Source organism: Anabrus simplex, chromosome 2, assembly GCF_040414725.1.
Source record: "Anabrus simplex isolate iqAnaSimp1 chromosome 2, ASM4041472v1, whole genome shotgun sequence".
Classification (NCBI taxonomy): domain Eukaryota; kingdom Metazoa; phylum Arthropoda; class Insecta; order Orthoptera; family Tettigoniidae; genus Anabrus; species Anabrus simplex.
In genome coordinates this window covers 380,437,566-380,460,750 of record NC_090266.1, presented here as the reverse complement: position 1 = coordinate 380,460,750, position 23,185 = coordinate 380,437,566, and the positions used below count along the sequence as shown (strand labels likewise).

Below are 23,185 nucleotides of genomic sequence, written 5' to 3'. Positions count from 1 at the left end.
GTCCTATCTTCGCCATAAGACCTATCTGTGTCGGTGTGACGTAAAGCAACTTGTAAAAAAAAAAAAAAAAAAAAAAAAAAAGTCCTGACAGAAGATACAGCACACATCCAATTAATAAGAGAAGGCAGAAATTCAGTGAATTCCACCATTTATTCCAGAAAGTGATGAAAGACCCATAGAAATTCCACGACTATTTAAGAATGTCAATACAGACTTTTCAATGTCCGACTCCTTGGCTGAATGGACAGCGTTAAGGTCTTTGGCCCAGAGACACCCAGGTTCGATTCTGGGCCAGTTTGGGGATTTTAATCGCATGTGATTTATTCTTCTGGCTTCTGGACTGGTTGTTTGTGTTTGTCCCAACACTCTCCTCTTCATATTCAGAGAAGTCACCGCACTACCAACCACCGAAGAAACATGTAATAGTGACCACATCCCTCCACATAGGGTTGGCGTAAGGAAGGACAGCCGGCCGTAAAGCAGGGTCCAATCCATGTGTGGCAACCTAGAAATTACAATGTTTCCCAGTGGCTCCTAAACAAAACCAGATTAAGGCCTAATTCTAAGAAGTATGTACAAAAATTATTTATATTTGGAAATAAGTGGAGATAAAGCTAGACAGAGAGCACTAATCCCTTGAATTGACTTCACGACATCCAGTAAAACACTTCCATTTTCTTTCAAGAAGCATCAATTTTCCAATTTGCTTGACATTTCATATCATGATTAATAATCCTCAGGGGATGTGTAGGTCTCTATTTACCTCAGCCAGTTTTCAGCCATGGCCAGTTAAATGTTGCAATGTCAAGAGAGCGATATTTTAAAGTTGCAATAGTGCCGATAGGTAATTGTACAAGGAATGCACCGAGCAAGTGGTTGCATGGTTTGGGTTACGCAGCTATCAACTTGCTTTCAGGAGTAAGTGAGTTTGAACCCTACCGGTGCGAGCTCTGAAGATGGTTTTCCATGGTTTACCATTTCCACACAAGGCAAATTCTGGGCCTGCACCTTAATTGAGGCCACTTTTACTTCCCACTTGTAGCCATTTCCTATCCCATTGTTGCCGTAAGTCCTATCTGTGTCAGTGTGCCATAAAGAAAATTTTTAAAAAAGTGCAAGCAATGTCGGATATAAGGAATCCTTCAATAAATATTTACCCCATTGACCGTCATGTCTTAATGGGTTTCAACTAGTTCATTGTTAATTTTCTTATGTTATACTTTGAAACCTTTCAAGGAGGAAATCCTATGTTGAAAAAAACATGTTACCTCGACCACGTGATAACTATGTGGTTTGTGTTCAAATTTATACTACATTTAGTATCTATTGAGTATGACCGAGCTCGATAGCTGCAGTCGCGTAAGTGCAGGCAGTATCCAGTATTTGGGAGATAGTAGGTTCGAACCCCACTGTCGGCAGCCCTGAAAATGGTTTTCTGTGGTTTCCCATTTTCACACCAGGCAAATGCTGGGGCTGTACCTGAATTAAGGCCACGGCCACTTCCTTCCCACTCCTAGCCCCTTCCTGTCCCATCATCGCCATAAGGCCTATCTGTGCCGGTGCGACGTAAAGCAACTAGCAAAAAAAAAAAAAAAAAAAGGAAAAAAAAAGTATTGAGTATGATATGTATATGTTTCATCAGTATTGTATGAGCAGTTTAACCATTCAAGGAAACTGGACATCCATTTTAATGTGGCACTGAACTGAAAAGGTGCATTTACTCAGAACTTCCTACTAAGCTGCTTCCTGAATTTCTCTCTTGAATTCCTGATGCTAGGAACAAAGACAGTTCTCAAGTAACCTTGGGAAAATAATAGCCAATAAATATAGACCTTCGTTACAGTTAAGATCTTAATAAGCTGTTCATAGGAATTTACAAACCCATTCATTTTACTCGTTTCCACTGCTGTTATTACTCTTCTGTCACTGTTGTTATGTACATTTTTATAATAATTACACCAAATAATTTGCTTATCATACTTATTATTTGAGAACATACAGAAATCAGTCTTGACAGAAGTGTTGGATATCTTCTGCAGCAGTTCATAAACAATTCCATCTTCAAACATTGACATTTTTCAGCTTCAATCTTCAAAATAAACTTCCAGAGCTGTTTCACATTGAGAGACGGTCATGTTATTCTTTGTTTACATTGGTTAAAGTAAGTACGGTACTCTAATTATTTTCTGTGGTGTGATGTGTTATGGAACTAAGCAAGGCCACTCAGCTAATTATAAAAGTAGGATTGTGGAGTGGTTTAGTTGATGCACAGAGGCTTGTAGACTGAACACTGAAAAGTATAACAGTCTATAATGAAAATATATATATGATGAAATTAGTTCCTCATCTAGTCATATATAGAGAAATAGCAACATGAAAAGGAGCACATAGTAAGATGAACACAATGACAGATCAGTATGTGAAGAGGGAGCAATAGAAAGACGAGACATGAACGAACGTGAAAACACAAATGGACAAGGATAACCTCCACATTTTCCCACACTGCCATCAAGTAGATAGGCTATCGTTTCATCACTCCCAGATCTTCTGCATCCATCCCTTTTCAGCCTCTGACTTGCTCGTTTCTGCCTGCCCGCTTCAGTAGGACACGTCTTAATATTCACTGAAGGGGCTATCTTGACAGATATTCAGATGTATAAGGAATCATACAAATAGAACAGATGTCTCAGTCTGGAGATGGAACAACAGCACAGTGGTGTTGCAAGTATAGCCTGGCTAGAAGGTTTACTGAAGCATCCGCAGCACTATACGTAGTATTTGAGTTGAATCAGTGCTCTGCTGTGACGGCATGTAACCTCAAGAACCGAGTTACTCTACAGTTCTACTCACTCCATCCCCACCACTGCAAACGAACTATAATATTACTTTACACAATGAGAAAGGTACATCAGACCTTTGTGACAAATAAAGTTTAAACGTGGTATTTAAAATATACATGACGGTTCACGAAATACAGGACAATATGCATTCCATATATTTTTTACTGGGACAATGGGACACTTAGAAAAATAGGGGATAATCCTGAAAAATAAGGGATGTCTGGTCACCCTATGCTAACAGACAAATTAAGCCATAGCTTGGAGAAGTTAGAACCTATTTTCTCAATACTGTAATTATCTGAAAGTTCTCTTTGAATGAATTAAGCACAACTGATGAATCATTAATGTATTGCATTTGTTTACAAAGTGCAGAGTTCCATTAAGAAAATGTATTATCTTAACCTGCACTGCTCCGATAATACCTTTAACTAGTTTTCTGGGAAAGCTTTGCTCAGTATTTTATAGACTCAGAAATTTGATCGAAAAGAAAAATTATATATAAATGATTGTCATCTTATATAGTACATATTTTAATCTAACAAGAACATCCAGGACTGTTGATAATATGCACATAATTACTAACATAATGTCTCAAAAAAGAAAAAGAAAAAAATAAGAAATGATGTTGAATTTTACATGCTCGCTATACTGGTACCAAACGATCTTCATGTGTTTCTGCACACTTCCACCATGTTCACTGAAGCAAGCAAGGGAGGGGTATGCCATGAATTTAAAGGAAAGTGTTAATATACCTCAACAAAAACATCTGAAAATAGTTTATCAGATATGGTAGACTACTTACTGTACTGGCTGCAAATGCCTTGGTAGTTGTTCTTTTAAAACTGAATGAGGCAACCAGCTATCACAAAATTTTGGTGAATTTTTCATATTTTGAAGTATATTATCATTTGTTTAAAATAAATATGTTCCTTTTAATGGAAACTTTGGAAATTGTAACCATAACATTCACTTGCATGTGTAAAACTGTTACTTTGATTTATTATGTTTTACATTTTCGTGAATCACAAGTTTTACTTTGCAAGTCTCAGTTCACAAGCCAGTGCTGCTTTTTATAGACATTCATGATGAAGCTATGATCAATAAGTTGTTCAATGCATTACTGTATTAGTCTATGAACAGATTCTGACCTAGTAGGATGTTATAGCATTTTTGTGGTGCTGATATATATATATATATATATATATATAGGAGTGAAATAAAGTTTTTTTTTTTTTCCTGTCTTATACCTGTACTCCCCTAACAACAATAAAACTTACAAAAAGTATCATATGACATGCCAGGGAGGGACCTATGTATCAGCCACTGTATTCCTCATGGTCTTGTACTTTTACTTTTCCCAATGATCCCTGACTTGCAGAGTTTTATACTTAATTTTCATAAGCTAAAACATATTCAAGTTGCTTAAATTTTATTTCTTTTATTCTTGGTTTTGAGAAACATTTTACATGAATTCAGTTCCAAAATTTGCAATAAATAGGCATTAAATCAATAAACTTCCTTTAGAGGATAGTTTCTCTTAAATGATAGTTATATCAGGTTAAGGAGCTGAAAGTTTATTCACCTATGAGACTTTGTATTTAATTCCCCCTCACTGCCTGCACAGATGCATCAACTGATTTCCCTAGGACAGCCAATATTTAAGCAAATCAGCCTGGGGTCTGAATAACTGCTTATGAAATAAACTGCAGGGCAATGACTGAATTAATATGATGTGCCAGCACAAACTACCAGCCATATTAATTTAGACTTCACCCTGTTGATAACTCCATAGGTAGCTATTCAATATCAAAGACCTTAATGTAATTCTGTTATTCAGCAACAAACTTGTACAGATCTTGGGTGATTCAAGTTCAAGTCCCAAGGTTGGGCTCATTTTCAGCTCTTTTACCGTAGATGCCTTGATAGTTGTTTCTGTAACCAGCTTCAGGACGTGTAGATATGTTTAAGTTTCCTAAAAACTCTCTTATTTTCTAAACAAATAAGATGGGATCAAATATAATTTGAGCACAGAAAATGGGAATACAATGGTTAATATCTTGAATGTAATGAAAGAGTGCTTGCCAATGGAGTGGAATGTGTGCTGGGAACGCATGCTGCCTGCCTTCCTTCTAGCTCTGGCGTGCCCACGTCCATCAGCTCCTCGTCACGGTCAGCTGCTGCCTGCCTCCTGTTCCTCCAGGAAGACCTTCCCTGGCCAGCACTGTGTGGTATCCTGCGAAAGAGGATTTCGGGTGGTGGGAAGTGCCCTGCTAACCTGCCTGCCCTCCCATCAGTGGAGCTCTATCCCCTACTGTGTAAAAGGTGGGGACAGCTTAACCAACTTTCCTTGCTTCTTAAGTTAAAGGCAGTACTAATCACAAGAATTATAGCTAATATTGTCATGTGGGCTTTATGCATACTGAGTGGTTCCTAAGAATTACCATCTTTATTTCTGAAGACAAAGAGTCATATAAAACTTGATCTTATTTTCAATATTTACTGAGTTATGAAATTTATTTTAAAATACCTACCTTTCCCATTTTTGTAATCACAGTATTATGAATGAATGTTCTAGAAATAACTGGATAGTAATTGAAAAAGTTTTTGTCAATTTTTAAATGAAACCCATGTTTATACGACATTCTTTGGTTAAAATGTCTTTAGGAAAGAGCTTCATGCATGGTGATAATTCTTTGGAAATCACATTCTACTGTATATGAAACTGTATATAACCACTTGTTGCACAAAGAGAAAGAATCCCAAAATAAGTAATAAAACATGTATTTGCTGGTCATAGTTTGCAATGACACCTTTCTTTAAAATCATATTCACGGTACCAGAACTATAAGAATCACTGGTAAGGCACGGAGTCAGCAGAGGATGAGGAAGATTGATATCCTTTCGAGCTTAATTGGTAATAATGACTGTTCCTTTTCCTCCTTTAAATTATTCTTGATTGATAATTACACTAGTAATAACAAATATCATCATCATCATCATCATCATCATCATCATCATCATCATCATCATCATCTGTCCTTGTGTGAATAAAGAAATTATTGGTTCCAAATATGCATGTGGATTTTTGTTCCATGGTGAGTAGAGATATCATTAGTTTCCAACCTAATATTGTGATGTCTGTTTTAATTCATTGTTGTATACCACAAAATAATGAAGTAATGAAAAAGTGATTGCTATTATTAATTATCAAGTATATATAAATAAATATTCTCAGATATAGAAAATAATTTACAGTGAGTCACTTTATATAGGCAACATTGAATAAACAGGATGGTCTCTCCTAGAATATGAGGACGGTTTGAAAAGTTCTCGGAATCACCGCTAGATGTCAGTGCTAGAGCAACCAGTTTCCCACGCAAAAATCACACATCCTTTGTGAGTGAACACGTGGCGCGTCAGTGCTCTAGCTGCAGGAGTGTGGTAGTGACGACTCTTTGTTGTTGTTCCCGCGTAGTGATTTGTGACAATGGAAAAAACTGAGATTCGAGCAGTGATTAAATACTTTGTAAAGAAAGGTATGAAAGCAAAGGAAATTCATGCCGACTTTCAGAATACACTGGAGGACTCTGCTCCTTCATTTTCAACTGTTGCCAAGTGGACCAGCGAGTTTAAATTTGGTCGGGAGATGATGATCCGCGTAGTGAACGGCCAAAAAGTGTCACGACCCCGGAATTTATCGCAAAAGTGCATAAAATGATCATGGAGGATCGTCGACTGAAAGTGCGGGAGATTGCTGAAGCTGTAGGGATGTCTTCTGAATGGGTATATTATATTTTTACCAAAGAATTGGGTATGAAAAAATTATCCGTAAGATGGGTGCCGCGGCTCTTGACATTGGACAATAAACGCACCAGATTGGAAATGTCCGAACAAAGTCTGGCCCGTTTTCAGTGCAACCAACAAGATTTCTTTTGTCGGTTTGTGACTACAGATGAAACTTGGGTCCACTACTATACCCCAGAGACAAAACAGCAGTCAAAGCAGTGGAAACATGCTGATTCACCACCACCAAAGAAAGCAAAGGCAGTGCGTTCGGCCGGAAAGGTCATGGCCTCAGTTTTCTGGGATGCAAAAGGCATTCTGCTGATAGATTATCTTCCTACTGGCCAAACAATTACAGGACAATACTATGAAAACCTCGTAGACCAACTACAAGAAAAGATACACGAAACAAGGCCTGGTTTGGCAAGGAAGAAGGTCATCTTTCATCAGGACAATGCTCCGCCGCACACAAGTGTTATTGCCATGGCAAAACTTCATGAACTGGGGTACGAATTGTTGCCACATCAACCTTATTCACCTGATTTGGCACCATCAGACTTTCATCTATTTCCCAAGCTGAAAATTTTCCTAGGTGGACGGAGATTTTCTACAAGGGAAGAACTGACAGCCGAATTGGAGAGGTATTTTGCATGCCTGGAGGAATCTCATTTTTGAGATGGGATCAAGGCATTGGAACATCGCTGGACCAAATGCATTAGTCTACAGGGAGACTATGTTGAAAAATGAAAGCAGTTCCACTGAGGTAAGATACTTAATTCTAGTACATTCCAAGAACTTTTCAAACCACCTACGTATTAGAGAATAGATTACATTACTCTCAGTTCTGTTTGAGGAGGAGAGGAATTGGAAACCTAGTTTTGTTCACACCTCTAGCTTCAGACATGTAACTTACCCATTAATTCATGGTATGTGTGGTTGCTTTCCGTTCCAAGAATACGAAATTACAAATAAATACTATACATTCTCATCTCAATAGAGTAAGAGTATTCCTGAGACCTTTTCCCAGACAGCAGCCTCTCATGGAGCCAGATCCTGGCTGCATTAGAGACAAAGAAGGTGTTTCTCTTGACAATGATCTTTATGATGAAAACATATAAGAAACATGTTATTTTATCGTAGTCAGAGAAAGAAATAGAAATTTGGAATTTAGAATTGGCAGAAACTCTGTGTCTAATCTTTGCAGTTCTATACTAAAATATCTCTGTACAGTATGTAAAGGAGGATCTTCCTGTGTGAAGCAGAGCACCTTTATGTTGGCAGAGTACCATGCCTCTTACTTCAGAATGTACGATGTCATAACTAAACACTAAAGGGAAACTAAACAGAATGTTGTACGGCAATCAAACAGGATAGCAGAAAATGATATTTGCAAGGCATACGTGAAAACCATTTTAATGTTTCGAACATGATGGTGCAGGCATGACATTCTAAATCAGGGCCTCTCAGGCTGCATGCACCAGTGCATTGCACTGTGCATGGTGCAAAAGACGACTTCATTTGGTTGACCAGAGTGCAGACCCCCACTCCTCGATTTGGAGCAATAGCGCTGTCTCTCTCTTTCCCCATGCCTGCCTCGCATGCTCCGCCTGTCTCCCTCTTCCTCACTTGCTTCGTAGCACTCCAAATCTGAGCCGAGCTTAGCCGAGTAGCCCAGAGACGAAGCGTTGGTCCGAGCTGAGCCGAGTGGGACCGATGCACTGTGCACAGGAACTCTGCGCCTCAGTTTGCACGTGTGAGATTTTTGGCGCTTGAGAGGCCCTGTTCTAAAGCACAATAATTTTGTGCAAAGTAATACAACAGAAAAGAATACTCACAGCTGTAAAGTGGCTTGCATCTGTATGCTGTGAGTTACTCCAGTCACAACGTTAATTGAGCTGTTGTCACAAACACACAACACACCTGCACAGAGGTCAGAGTAGTAGTGTGAATCACAACAAGCACATGAACTGGTTATTGCTGGACTGATAAGAGACTTGGTCTGTCTGTGGACTTTTAAATTTTTACAGTTTGCTTTAGATTGCACTGACACAGATAGGTCTTCTTGCAATGATGGGATATGAAAGGGCTAGGATTGGGAAGGAACCGGCCATGGCCTAAATTAAGGTACAGCCTGGTGTGAAAATGGGAAACCATGGAAAACTATCATCAGGGCTATCGACAGTGGGGCTTGAACCCACTATCTCTTGAATGAAAGCTGATAGCTAAGTAATCCAAAGCATGCAGCCACTTGCTTGGCTGTCTGTGGACTACACGCACAGTAAAACTTAAGTGTGTTCTTGAAGGCAAAATTGAGTTTTCTGCAAAGGAGTTGGTGGATATGCTTCTTATTTATGGTAAAGTATTCTGTAATTCAGATGCTGCTGTCTGTACAGAGAACAAACTGATTCGTGCACACCCAGTAGGTAAATGTTCGTTGCTGCCTACCAGTGAGTATGTGTGGTAGTGGTTTACCGTCCTATTGAGACTGTGGTTGGCAAATATTGTGGTAGGTGTTAGCAGTAGAATCTGACAATCTGAACATAATTGAACAGCACCCAGAGAGAAGCATGCAAAGGGTAGCATGCAGTGTTGGCATAACTCAGTGGACTGTGCATTGCATCCTGCACGAAGAGTGCCTGCAACCATATCATGTGCAATAAGTACAGTGAATTCAAGGCAAGGATTATCCACAAATTTTGTACATGGTTTCTAAATGAAATAGCCCATCAGCCACTGTTCTTCTTTCAAGTGCTAGCCATAAATGAAGCCTGTTTCAAATTGATGATGATGCTTGTTGTTTAAAGGGGCCTAACATCTGAGGTCATCGGTCTGTGTTTCAAATTTCCATGGTACCCTTCCATGGACTGTCCTTAACCCACATAAGACCCAGCAGGAACGTTATCAGTGGCAATTTACAGTGAATATGTAGGCCGGTATCATTGGTGATTGCCTGATTGAGCCCCATGAACAACCCACACATCTGACAGGTGTAAATTACCTAGTGCTCTTCAGAGATGTACTACCAACATATCTTGGGAGTGTACCATTGCAACAAGTGAGTAGGCCATGCAATTAGGGGCACGCAGTTGTGAGCTTGCATTTGGGAGATAGAGGGTTTGATCCCCACTGTCGGCAGCCCTGAAGATGGTTTTCCATGGTTTCCCATTTTCACACTAGGCAAATGCCAGGGCTTGTACCTTAATTAAGGCCATGGCTGATTCCTTCCAACTCCTAGCCCTTTCCTATAACATCATTGCCAGAAGACCTATCTGTTTCAGTGTGTCATAAAGCAACTTGTAAAAAAAAAAAAAAAAAAAAAAAAAAAAAAATTCCAAATGCACATGAACATATACTGTACAATTGCTATAAAAAAAAAAAAAAAAAACTCATGGCATTGTATAAGTTCCTTCTAGGTGTTTGTTGTGGGTATCCACAGGGTGGATACTTCCACATGGGAGGTGTATTATACGTTGAGAATAATTAAAATTGAGTCTGATAATATATAAAATGTGAGGAGCAAAAATGTGTAAAGATGTGAAACAGAGGGTGAAAAAGAAGAAGACAACAATGTTAAATGTGAGGAACATAAAATACCATGCGCTCTTTCTTGTTTTTGAGCAACTTTACTTTCTTCATGATGGTGCACCACCTCATGTGAGCGGTGGTGAACATGAATACCTCGACCATACAATTCTACACCACTGGATAGGATACAATGGACCAATTAGATGCTGACGTTGCTCTCCAGATTTAAATTCCCTGGATTTTGACCTATGGGGCCTTATCAAGAGTTTGGTGTATGCAAGTGAAATCAAAACAGAAGATTAGCTCCACCAACATATTTTTGCTATAGCGGAATGCATACAGGCCGATCTGCAAGTGTTTGTATGTGCTCGTGCACCATGGATTTGGCGCTGTGAAGCATATTTGTGAGCAAATGGTGAATGTAAACTCACCAGACAAAAAATTAGTCATCCGAGGAGAAATCGATGCAAGCATGATTCACTACTGTGTAACTCCTCCTCTGGACTTGATAACTGCCTGTATTTGGTTAGGAAGCTAGTCCACAAGGTTAAGCAGTTATCTACATCCCAGCCAGGTTAAGCCACTCACTGAGGATCTGATTGCAGAATTCCACCAAATTGCGGGGATGCTGATGTCTGCGTTTTGCCCAGTGTTCCAACATGTTCCACAGATTTTCAATGTCGTTCAAGTCATATGATTTTCCAGGACAATCAAGTTTTAATAGGGTGGGGGAGTGTTCAAAAAACCAGTCACATATGCATCCAGCCCTATGAACATTGCTGTTGTCATCTTGAAAAATCAAGGTATTAATAGTTTGCTCATCATGTAGATGTTGACTGAAAGGCAACATCTGATCATCCAGAATGTTTACATAAACATACTGGTTCATGTTAATGGTCACCTCAGTGAATTGGCATAATTCATTATATGAAAAACACCCCGAAAACATCACAGACCTACTTCCGGCTTGAACCTGACCTTGCACAAATCCAGGATGAAATGCTTCATTTAGCCTTCAGTGCACTCGACGACATGCATCATTGGAACACAGGCAAAAACGTGATTCATTAGACTACATTATGTTCCGTCGGTCAGTTACTGTCCACAGCTGCACAGATGCACAGCTTTATGTACCTGTGTGAGCAATGGCGTCTTAATGTTCATGAAATCTTCAGCAGCTGAAGATGATATCCCATGAGATTGATCTAGTACTCGTGTGGCTATTTCTAGCCGAGTGCAGCCCTTGTAAGGCAGACCCTCCGACGAGGGTGGGCGGCATCTGCAATTTGTAGGTAACTGCGTGTTTCTTGGTGGAGGATAGTGTTATGTGTGGTGTGTGAGTTGCAGGGATGTTGGGGACAGCACGAACACCCAGCCCCCGAGCCATTGGAATTAACCAATTAAGGTTAAAATCACCGACCCGGCCGGGAATCGAACCCAGGACCCTCTGAACCGAAGGCCAGTACGCTAACCATTCAGCCAACAAGTCATAATGTATTTTTAATGTAAATATATACACTTGTAACTATAAAAAGTATTTATTAGGTGGAAACTCTGAACAATATAATTGTGACCAATGGCCTCTTGCGAGTCGACCGACTCCAAATGTTCATTGCATGCATTCCCGTCACAATGTTCTCTCACTAACAGGTTGGGATGGATCTTCATTCACTGACTGCAGCAATTTCTGTCAGGTTTGGAAGCAATTTTGATTCACAAGCCATGAAAAGCATCTCTACCGGGCGAGTTGGCCGTGCAGTCAGGGTCACGCAGCTTTGAGCTTGCATCCAGAAGGTAGTGTGGTCGGCAGCCCTGAAGATGGTTTTCCATGCTTTCCCATTTTCACACCAAGAAAATGCTGGGGCTGTACCTTAATTAAAGCCATGGCCACTTTCTTCCAACTCCTAGGACTTTCCTATCCCATTGTCGCCATAAGACCTATCTGTGTTAGTACGATGCAAAGCATCTATTAAAAAAATGCGTTTCTGCTCCCTCTCAGTCAGTATCCTTTTCCAACCTCACTTCTGATGTGTTTCATGGCCACGTGTAGTACACCACTGCTAGTAGACTCTTTGAACAGTTGGCTGCAAAACAACCAACAAATCCAGCAACTTCACGCACCTCATGGCCATGGGCACGACCAAACATGATTGCCCCTTTTTACCACTCCCTCACGTCCATACACCTATCCATGTTGACGTACGCTGTCCGCTTGAAACATAAATGCCTCACTGATCGCTGCTGCCTTATGCTGACGTAGAGGCAGAGTGCACATGTGGTTGAGCTCAGGACTCGTTCGCTGCGCCATCTGTACAGGCTTAACAATCCATCTGTGCGTGCATACTAGGGTGACTAATATTTTGTCCGGTGAACTTACCAGACACCTTCTCTAGTAACTTGGGCGTCCTCTGTGTCCATTCGGAAGTGTCCAACCATTTCCCCCATCGTGTGTCATGTTGTCTGTGTAAAGGTCAATGTACCCGGTATGTAATTTGATGTTTACAAACATTCGCTGTGTGTCATAGACACAAACACCAGTGATACAGTTGTTTGTCTGACAGTCACACATGTGCAGTGAGTACGTATGTGTTTACAGACACTCGTCTTGCAACATAAAGAGAAAAGGAGAACATTGACTTATGTCCTTCTGGTAAATAACAGGATGTTGACAGCTGAACCATATTGTAGTAAATACACTTCCTATGCACCCCTCATGTTTTCATGAAAACTGCATACTCTCTGAATGACAGTTATGATAACAATAGAAAATTATGTATGGAATAATAATTGAAATTCAAAATCAGATGCAATGAAAATTAACCATAGATAGGTAAGCCTTGTAAAGTTTTTGATACTGGTATGCATTTCACACTATAGACAGTGTTTGCGAGCAATCTCAAATCTGATTCCCTCAGTACCTTCAACAATGAGCTCAAGCAATAATTTGGTGTGCTTATTCTAGATCTAGTGTACCCGTGTCTTGTTGTATTGGAAATTCATCATTAAAATTACAATTGCTTACCTGTAGTGGATGTGAACATTTTGAGGTGAAGAAAATAGGTGGTAGGTTTCTTTTATTTTACCTGTGTTCATATACTCTTTCTTGGAGTATTTCATTGATTAGTGTATGTCTTAAATACATTAGGGGTGAAAATTAGTTTTTAGATCAGATGTACAGTAACCTGACTTATAGTAGGAAAGCAGATCAGTATTGATTGATTGATTAAATGAAAAGCTGGCCTCTTGTAGTGTTTGACAACATTCTGAACATTACAGGGGTAAATTCTTGGATAATTTTGACAGAAAATACTGTAAGAAAGGTCTGATGCCCCTCTCCAGAAAACTGTTCCTGTTTCAACTAAGTGAACAGCTGGTCCGGCCTTGGCTACAACAACATCTAATGCTCCACAATTTACATCGATCACTCCAAACAATGATTGAAGAAAACCTGGGCATTGTTGAGCCTGAGCCATGTCAACAGACCAGTCAGTCTGGAAGACCTACTGTTTACTATATTTGTCCTACAAGAAAGAGACCAATGACCACTTCATACTGCAAGTTCTGCAATAAAGCTTTTTGCAAGGAAACAGAACTGTTGTTTGTTTGAATTGTAATTAGACATAAAATGAGAGACTCTGATTACAGTTTCTGTAACACTGAAAGTGCATAGATACTTGTGTATCACCAGAGTGTACATATGTTGTAAATAAATAGTCAAAATATTGAGAAAATTGTAAATCATAAAATTTACGAGTGTTTATCTACACCATGCAGCTGGCTGACCATTACCTGTGTAGTGTTAAAACAACCAATGAATATATGTTATAACTCAGCACAGTTATAGCAGATGCTGGAAGTGATTTTCTCTGTATTAAAGGCAGAGCTTCATCCATTTCCGCTTGTTTGCAAACATTTTCTGTAAAGTTTCCTGGTGAATAGATAATTAGTGATAGCCTTAGAATTACTGAAATATGCTACAGATTTTGTCACACCCTAAAAGAAATACACTGCCCTCCAAAAAAGAAAAAAGAAAAATGCATAACACTTGATTAGTCAAAAGCTTTGTTAAATTCTACCCCCTGTGGGTGGGGGAAGCAGATGAAGAATTCAACCACGGTATCCCCTGTCTGTTGTAAGAGGCAACTAAAAGGGGCTACCAAGGGATGTAATAATAATAATGTTATTTGCTTTATGTCCCACTAACTACTTTTTAAGGTCTTTGGAGACGCCGACGTGCCGGAATTTAGTCCCGCAGGAGTTCTTTTACGTGCCAGTAAATCTACCGACATGGGGCTGTCGTATTTGAGCACCTTCAAATACCACCGGACTGAGCCAGGATTGAACCTGCCAAGTTGGAGTTAGAAGACCAGCGCCTTAACCATCTGAGCCACTCAGCCCGGCATCAAGGGATGATCAAATTAGAACCATGAAACTACTTGTGATTAGTACCACCACGCGTGGAACGACATGGGTCGCTTTTACTTACGCGTAGTACCACTTAGGTTTGTGATTAGTAGCAAACGAGGGCTCGACGGCTTTTACAGTACCTGTCATTAGTAGCACTATATGAGCGACACCATGGGATGAAGGACCCATGGTTCTGGCTTGCCTATGATTAGTACCCACTATATGAGGAACACCACGGGATAGTACGAGTCCCTGTGGTTAGTACCCTTATGTGATGAACACCATAGGTTTGTGTTGCCTCTAAATGGCGCTGCAATGTGCGAAACAGTGTAGGTCTGTAATACATGTGTGAATTTCATTACCTGTGAGTAGTATCAAAATGTGTGGAATACTGCGAGTCTACGCTAATTTTGATTAGTACCGCAACATGACAAATACCGTGGTTCTACTTTCCTAGCGGTAAGTACCATTGTGAGGGGCTGCTGACTTGGATTTTGGACCCCTTTTGCCGACAAGTATCATCGATTCAGTATTGTGCTATAGAAGCAGTCCCTTGGTCAGTACTACTATTGTTCTATGCCAGCTTCTGTGCATGTGAGGCACTGTGGGTCGGTTCTACTGATCGTTTTAAATTCATATCCATCCATACATTCTTCGTCCTCATCTTTTGAATTGTGATCAGTGGATGTTTTGGGGCTTTTAATTTGTCATTTCATTTCGTCTCATTTCGTACCATTAGGGGCCAATGACCTCGATGTTAGGCCCCTTTAAATAACAAGCATCATCATCATCAGTTAAATTCTGTATTGAATACAATTATCATTCTTTTTCCCCTGTTTACTGATTGGTGAACATTACTGTAGGAGAAGCAATGATGAATAACAACAGAAGGCTTTATAAAGCACTACTGTAACCCATTCAAGAAGTAGTGAGTGCTGCCGCACATTTCTTATTCATTTTGCACCTTTTATGTAAAACATTATTTCAGCATTGTAGTCACTGCTGTACCCTTGTTGCTAATTGATCTGTATCCGAGCACAACCTGAGTGGTTTTGAGCCATAAACAACTCATCAACATGCCTCTAAGTCCCATGGACTCGGTAAAAGCAGTAGCATTGGTGAATGATGGCCATAGCTATGACTACAAGTCTCCTATAAGCATTTATGAGGCTGTGAAATATTTTCAAACTCGTCACACACAGAAAACCTGGTTCAAGCTGTTCTAGATGCACTTTAGCCTTACAATATTGCTTTTTGAGGCTACATGTATTAACGAACCAACATCTTAGAGCGACTGAGACTCAGAATAGCCTGATGCAGGTCCACAACATAGTTGTGAGTGAGATCACAGTCAGAGGAAGGTTCTATGAGGCAAATTTAGCCTCTAGAAAACCACCCAGAGGACCAACACTTCTGCTATAACACCAGAGAGACCATCCTCATTTCATGTACGTACATGAACATTGGAGTGAGGACAGTCAAGACACGTACTCTTCAGTGACAAGTCCAGATTCAACCTGAGGTCACCTGAGAAAGGAGAAGAGAAGAGAAGAGAAGAGAAGAGAAGAGAAGAGAAGAGAAGAGAAGAGAAGAGAAGAGCAGAAGAATCCTCTGCATTATATCTTCTCTGAGATTACACTGTTTGGAGGAGGTTCAATGATGGTATGGGGTGGTGAAACTTCAGATAACTGTATCGATCTTGCACTCAATGAAAATGGCTCCTCTACAGCATATAGGTACACTGAGGGGATTCTCATTAATTAAATAATGTCATTTGCACAACACTGATGTATTTTGTCCAATACCAATGTCCATGTTCACAAAATATCCGATGCTATTTACATTCACTTTTGACAAAAACTTTGTGTTTATGTACAATAATTTAAGATCCCATGCTGCTCGGCGTGTTGTGGAATTTCTTTCTGAGGTCAACATTCCCACTCTGGACTGTTCAGCCAGGAGTCCAGATCTTAACCCTGTTGAGCATGAGTGGGACATGATTTGTCATCACCTTCAGCGCTGAGTTTCCAACAGTCTTTCTGAACTAAAGATGGTGGTGTAAGAATAATGAGAGAATGTCTAGAACTTGACCAGGAGCATGCCCAGAGGACTCACAGTGTTAATTACAGCCCGGGGTGTCAATATCTTCTATTGATCACATAATCAGCATCCAACAAGTTTCCAGTATATTTCCTTAAAATTACACCATTTAAATAAACAATTTTGGTAATTAGAAGATCTATGAGATTCTGTTTCTCTTCATTTAAAACAATTAATACTTTTAAGCAGTGCTGTCATTGGAATAATTATGGAAGGATTCTTTCTTTTATCCTGTAATGCTATTTTGAAAATAAAACTAAATTTTGTTACCTTAAACTAAGATTATTCTTAAAATATCCAGTGTTGCATTTTTGTGGAGAGCAGTGTAGTTCAGCAATGAGAGATTGTGCAATTCATGAAACCAGAGTCTCTTGGAAATAATTCTTTCACTGAATAATTTCTCTGAAAATCCTATCATTTCTTAACGTGTGAGCAACTGCATTTTCTACTGAAAAAGACCGTGTTCAGTCTCATTTTTACTGGTTTGGAAAATATAAGGGTAAACGATGTTTGAAAAACAGACCTGTGCATTAACAAAAGTGTTATAAAGAAATTTTTCCTATTAATGCTTTCAGTATAGAAATTCATACTCCAATTTTATCAGGGTGTAATGAAGTTTCATCAAGTGCAGGTGGATTATTTATTCAAGCATATAAATTCTGAGAATTGTGGACCATGTCTTGTTGGTGTTACCGAGTCCATCCTGGTTGATGAATGCCTGAAACCACTACAGAATTGCATTATCTTCTTGTAATCTGCTCTCCGTAAGTGACGAACAGTTGTATATTTGTAAGTGTGAAAGTGGAGACCTGGCCCAGTGGTGTCGGGTTAGCATGCTTACCTCTTACTCAGGGGTTTGATTCTCGGCTTGGTCAGGGATTTTTACCTGGATCTGAGGGCTGGTTTGAGGTCCACTCAGCCTACGTGATAACAATTAAGGAGCTATCTGGCCTAGAAAGCCAAGAATAACTGCTGAGAGGATTTGTTGTGCCGATCATACGGCACCTCGTAATCTGCAGGCCATCAGGCTGAGCAGCGGTCGCTTGGTAGGTCGCGGCCCTTCGGGGCTGTTGCGCCATGGAGTCTGGTTTGGTTGAAAGTGAAGACATCTCACCGTGGCCTTATGTACTTGACATTCACTTGCTGTTTGTTTTACATCACACTGACCTAGGTAGGTCTTATGGTGATGATCGGAGAGGACAGAATATTTTAAAGCTCCGGCAGTTGCCTGGTGTGCAAAAACAAACACCATGAAAATCCATCTTCATGGCTGCCGAGGGTCTGGTTCAAACCCCACTATCCCCCCAATGCAAGGTAACAGCTGCATGACTCAAACCACATAACCAACTTGTGTGATGAGCCTTATGTGCTACCCACAAGAACACAGAGGTCTTTTATGCATATTTCTGCATTGATTTTCTGAGGCTTCACAACAATGTATAGGAGAACTTGTCTGTTTTTCTTTGCTTAAAATGAAACAAGGCCTACCACTTCAATCATCTTAAGATCTCCCATATCACAAAATTTTGTAATCAGATCGCTCACCATATCATGAAGTGGGAAACTGTAGTTTGAAAAACATTCCTTAAATTTCAAGTTTCTACTTTCTGTCATCAGCAATCACCACTCACCACTGACATGCAGTCAGGGTTGCTGCCCATGGAGCAGATTCCCTATCAGTTGTTCATCTAATCTTTCCTTAAATGATTTTAAAGAATTTGGAAATTTATCGAACAGCTCCCTTGATAAATATTATTTCAGTCCCTATTTCTTCATCCTGTCAACAAATATTTACCATAGTTTGTCCTCTTGAACTTCAAAACTATCTTCAAATTGTTATGATCTTTCCTACTTTCAAAAATTTGATTCAAGCTTAGCCTACTAATGTCATTCCATGCCCGATTTCCACTGACAGCTCGGAACTTACCACTTAGTCTAGCAGCTCATCTCCTTACTCCCAAGTCTTCCAGCTAAAAGTTTGCAACATCTTCATAATACTATTCCTTTGTTGGAAATCACTTAGAACAAATTTTGCTGCTAAGCTTTTCCATTTCTCGAATAAAGTAATCCTGGTGAGGGGCCCATACAAAAGAACTGTACTTTATTTTGGGATATTACCAGCAATGTATAGCCTTCTCCTTCATATCCTTAATACAAACCTTAAATACCCTCTTAACCATATGAAGACATTTTAACCTTTTGTTTACAATCCCTTTAACTATTTTTAGAGTTTGCTTTTACATTGCACTGACACAGATAGATTTTATGGTGATGATGGGATAGGAAAGGAAGAAAGGGACAAGGAGTGGGAAGGAAACAACCTTGGTCTTAATTGAGGTACATTTTCCTGGAGTGAAAATAGAAAACCATGAAAAACCATCTTCAGGGCTGCCTACAGTGAGGGGGGTGGTTCAAATCCACTGTCTCCCAAATGCAAGCTGATAGCTATGTGGCATCCCTTTAATGTGATTACCCCAATGAAGATCTTTCCTTCTATTCACACCTAAGTACAGTACTTGCAGTAAACCCCATGATGTAATTTCACTCCATCAACACTGTACTTGAAATTGAGGGGATGGTTCCTCATGTTGAAACTTTTAATTTCACTTTTCATTCCCTTCACTATCATACCATTGTCTGCTTTTGATCTCACAACATTATTAAAAAGTTTATTTCCTTGTTAGTTTTTGGTTCTATCACAATCAGTAAGAATAATGACAACCTGTCATATAAAATATACAGAAATCCCACTCAGACATCACACACTATTCATAATGAACTTGACCACCCATACACATACAAAGTAGCAGGACTGAATACAATGATACGCAGAACAATTTTCATACCAATGAGCGCAATGGATTTCAATGAAGAAATACAAATAATAAAACAAATCACAAAAGAAAATAACCATCCTACAGACACAGTAGATACACTATTAAAACACCAAAAAAACCACACATAAAGGAGAAAAATATATTGTCCTCAACTACACAAACAGAAACACATACAAGAGAGCAAATATTTTCAAAAACAAGTTCTAAATGTAGCCTTTAGAATGAACAACATGCTGCAATGACACATCAGCAAATGCAACACAAACAAAAAAGACCTTTCCTCCAGTAAGGAGTTTATGAAGTCAAGTGTCAACAACCTAATAAACCCTTTCACTCCGGCATAACGAGTATGGTGGCATGACCCTCTGGATGTGAGCAGCGAGTGGCTCACCGAGCCCGCTGTATGGAATACTCGTCTCGCTCCACTCTCCTTTCCGTAGTTGTCCCGTGATGTAAGGAGAGGACAGGCAGAGTTTTAAAGTATTTTATTTTATTTGAAATGCACATTCGGTGAAATTCTTATGATTATATTTTTAGAACTTTTCACTCTGCTAGCATTGTCTACTAAACTTTCCAATCCGGAATTAGCTGCGTCGGACTTATGTTTCTTCGGATTCAAGTTCTCCTTCTTCCAATTTAGTTTTCTGCTCGATGGTTCAGGCACCTAATCTTCATCCTCACTATCTTGATCTTCAGTCGAATCGTCAAAGTAGGCCGACCTTTTAGATGGCGAATAGGTAACTTGAGTAGAAAATGTGCCTGAAACAGCAGGTGTGATTGAAGTCGTTCCATCATCAGAATCAGATGACAAATAACTCATCGTCATCTTCAAAGTCACTACCAAATATGAGGGCAAGAGCTTCCTCCACAGTATATCTTACCTCTGTCATCAGGACTTTAACAAATTCAAAGCGATTGGAAGCTAAGTCAAGAAGCACAAGCACGTCAACACTGAGAAGCAACTAGGCATGATGTGAGTAGCATACTGGACAGATTCCTTTCATTTTCAAACTAGTTACTCCTGTCATCTGGTGATCATAGCCTTAACTATAGACTCCAAAGACAGTCACGAGAGACCTTCAAGGCTGAACTTCTCCAGCAGTCTATCATAGTGAAACGGAAAACAGCCGAAAGACACACGACTTCTACAGCAGTCGACTGGCTATGAGGCACGGCTCCAGTAGGACTGCTACAGCAGTCCACCAGATAGGCAGCACAGCTACCACCCGACTGCACAGCAGTCGACCGAAGTGAAAGGGTTAATTAAGCCATTAATGAACAAGGGGAGTGTGTATGCGAGGATCTTCAAAAGGCAGATGTATTCAGTCAGCAGTAATAAAGATTGTTGGGTACAAGGATAATGTCCAGATAGAGAAGGTGACTAATACTAAAGAAGTATTACAATTTAAATATGATAACAATGACATTTACAATAAGATGCAAAAGTTGAAAACTAGAAAAGCATCTGGAACTGATAAGATTTCTGGGGATATACTAAAGAATATGGGTTGGGATATAGTACCATATCTGAGGTACTTATTTGATTATAATTTGCATGAAGGAGCTATGCCAAATGAATGGAGAGTTGCTATAGTACCCCCTGTGTATAAAGGTGTAAATTATAGGCCAGTCAGTTTGACATGCATTGCATGTAAGCTTTGCGAAAGCATTCTTCCTGGTTATATCAGACATGTTAGTGAAATTAATAACTGGTTCAATAGAAGGCAGTTCAGATTTAGGAAAGTCAACTTGTCGGTTTCTACCAAGATATAGTAGACATCTTGGATTCAGGAGGTCAAATGGACTCTATCACTATTGGTGTATCTAAGGCACTTGATAGAGTAGATCATGGGAGACTACTGGAAAAAATGAGTGCAATTGGACTAGACAAAAGAGTGACTCAATGGGTGGCTATATTTCTAGAAAATATAACTCAGAGAATTAGAGTAAGCTAATCTTAACTGACCCTGTAATAATTTAGAGGAGAATTCCTCAAGGCAGTATTATTGGACCTTTATGTTTTCTTATATGTATATACATGATATGAGTAAAGAAGTTGAATCAGATATAAGGTTTTTTTGCAGATGATGTTATTCTGTATAGAGTAATAATTAAGTAGATTGTGAGCAACTGCAAAATGACCCCGATAATGTTGTAAGATGGGCAGTAGACAATGGTATAATGATTAAAGGGATTAAAATTCAAGTTGTGAGTTTCACAAATATGAAAAGTCCCCTCAGTTTTAATTACTGCGTTGATGGAGTGAAAGTTCCTTTTGGGGATCATTGTAAGAGCCTAGGCGTTAATATAAAGAAAGATCTTCATTGGGGTAATCACATAAATGGGATTGTAATTAAAGGGCACAGATCTCTGCACATGTTTGTGAGGGTATTTAGGGATTGTGATATGGATGTAAAAGAGAGGGCATATAAGTCTCCAGTAAGACCCAAACTAGAGTATGGTTCCAGTGTACGGGACCCTCACCAGGATACTCGATTCTAGAACTGGAAAAAATCCAAAGAAAAGCAGCTCGACTTGTTCTGAGTGATTTCCGACAAAAGAGTAGCGTTACAAATATGTTGCAAAAGTTTGGGCTGGGAAGACTTGGGAGAAAGAAGATGAGCTGCTTAACTAAGGGGTATGTTCCCGGCTGTCAGTGGAGAAATGGCTTGGAATGACATTAGTAGATGAACAAGTTTGAGAGCCTCTTTAAGAGTAGGAAAGACCACAATATGAAGATAATGTTGGAATTAAAGAGGACAAATTGGGGCAAATATTCATTTTTAAGTAGGGGGGTTAGGGATTGGAATAACTTACCAAGGGAGATGTATAATTAATTTCCAATTTCTTACCAATCATTTAAGAAAAGGCTAGGAAAACAAGAGATACGGAATCTGCTACCTGGGTGACTGCCCTAAATGCAGATCAGTATTGATTGATTGATTGATTGATTGATTGATTGATTGATTGATTGATTGATTGATTGATTGATTGATTGATTGATTGATTGATTGATTGATTGATTGATTGATTGGATTGTTTGCTCGTTCGTTTGTTTGTTCGTTTGTTCATTTGTTCGTTTGTTCTTTCATTCGTTCGTTCGACTGCTAACTGTCCCTGATATCTAGAGGAGGAAAAGTGATGACTTGATGTGGATTCTTTGTGTGTTCTTCAGTTACACACTAGCTGCAAAGAGAAATTTAAATACAGTAAATATTAGGTAAACTTCAATGAACATTATAATGAAAACATTTAAGAAAACACTAGGTAAACAACCAATAGGGAATCTGCCATCTTGGCAATAGCTCTAGATGCAGATTATTGAAGATTCATTGATAAATGTAATGCCACATATATAGGACAAACAATACATAATTCTCACACAAGTTACAAAGAACACAAACACTTGATCAGATACAATTGATATTCAGCCTTTGTAGAGCACATATATGACAATTCACACCATTTCACAGCTTGGCTGCGTGGCTCAGTCTGGTGGTATTTGAAGGTGCTCAAATACATCAGCTTTGTGTCGGTAGATTTACTGGCACGTAAAAGAACTCTTGCGGGACAAACTTCCCGCTCCTCGGCATCTCTGAAAACTGTAAAAAGTATAGTTAGTTGGACGTAAAGCAAATAACATTATTATTATTACACCATTTCATTGACATCAATGCAGATCTAAAAATTTTA

General features: G+C 39.4%; 1 protein-coding gene across 1 annotated transcript in view; it reads left to right on the top strand.

Moving 5' to 3' along the window:
• The window catches only part of LOC136863557 (fibrillin-2), a 618,768-nt gene that overhangs the window by 542,032 nt on the left and 53,551 nt on the right, over positions 1 to 23,185 (top strand). Inside the window, exon 13 of the mRNA XM_067139937.2 lies at positions 4,974 to 5,162. Coding sequence (XP_066996038.2) covers positions 4,974 to 5,162 — 189 coding nt within the window. The remainder of the gene's footprint in view (positions 1 to 4,973; positions 5,163 to 23,185) is intronic.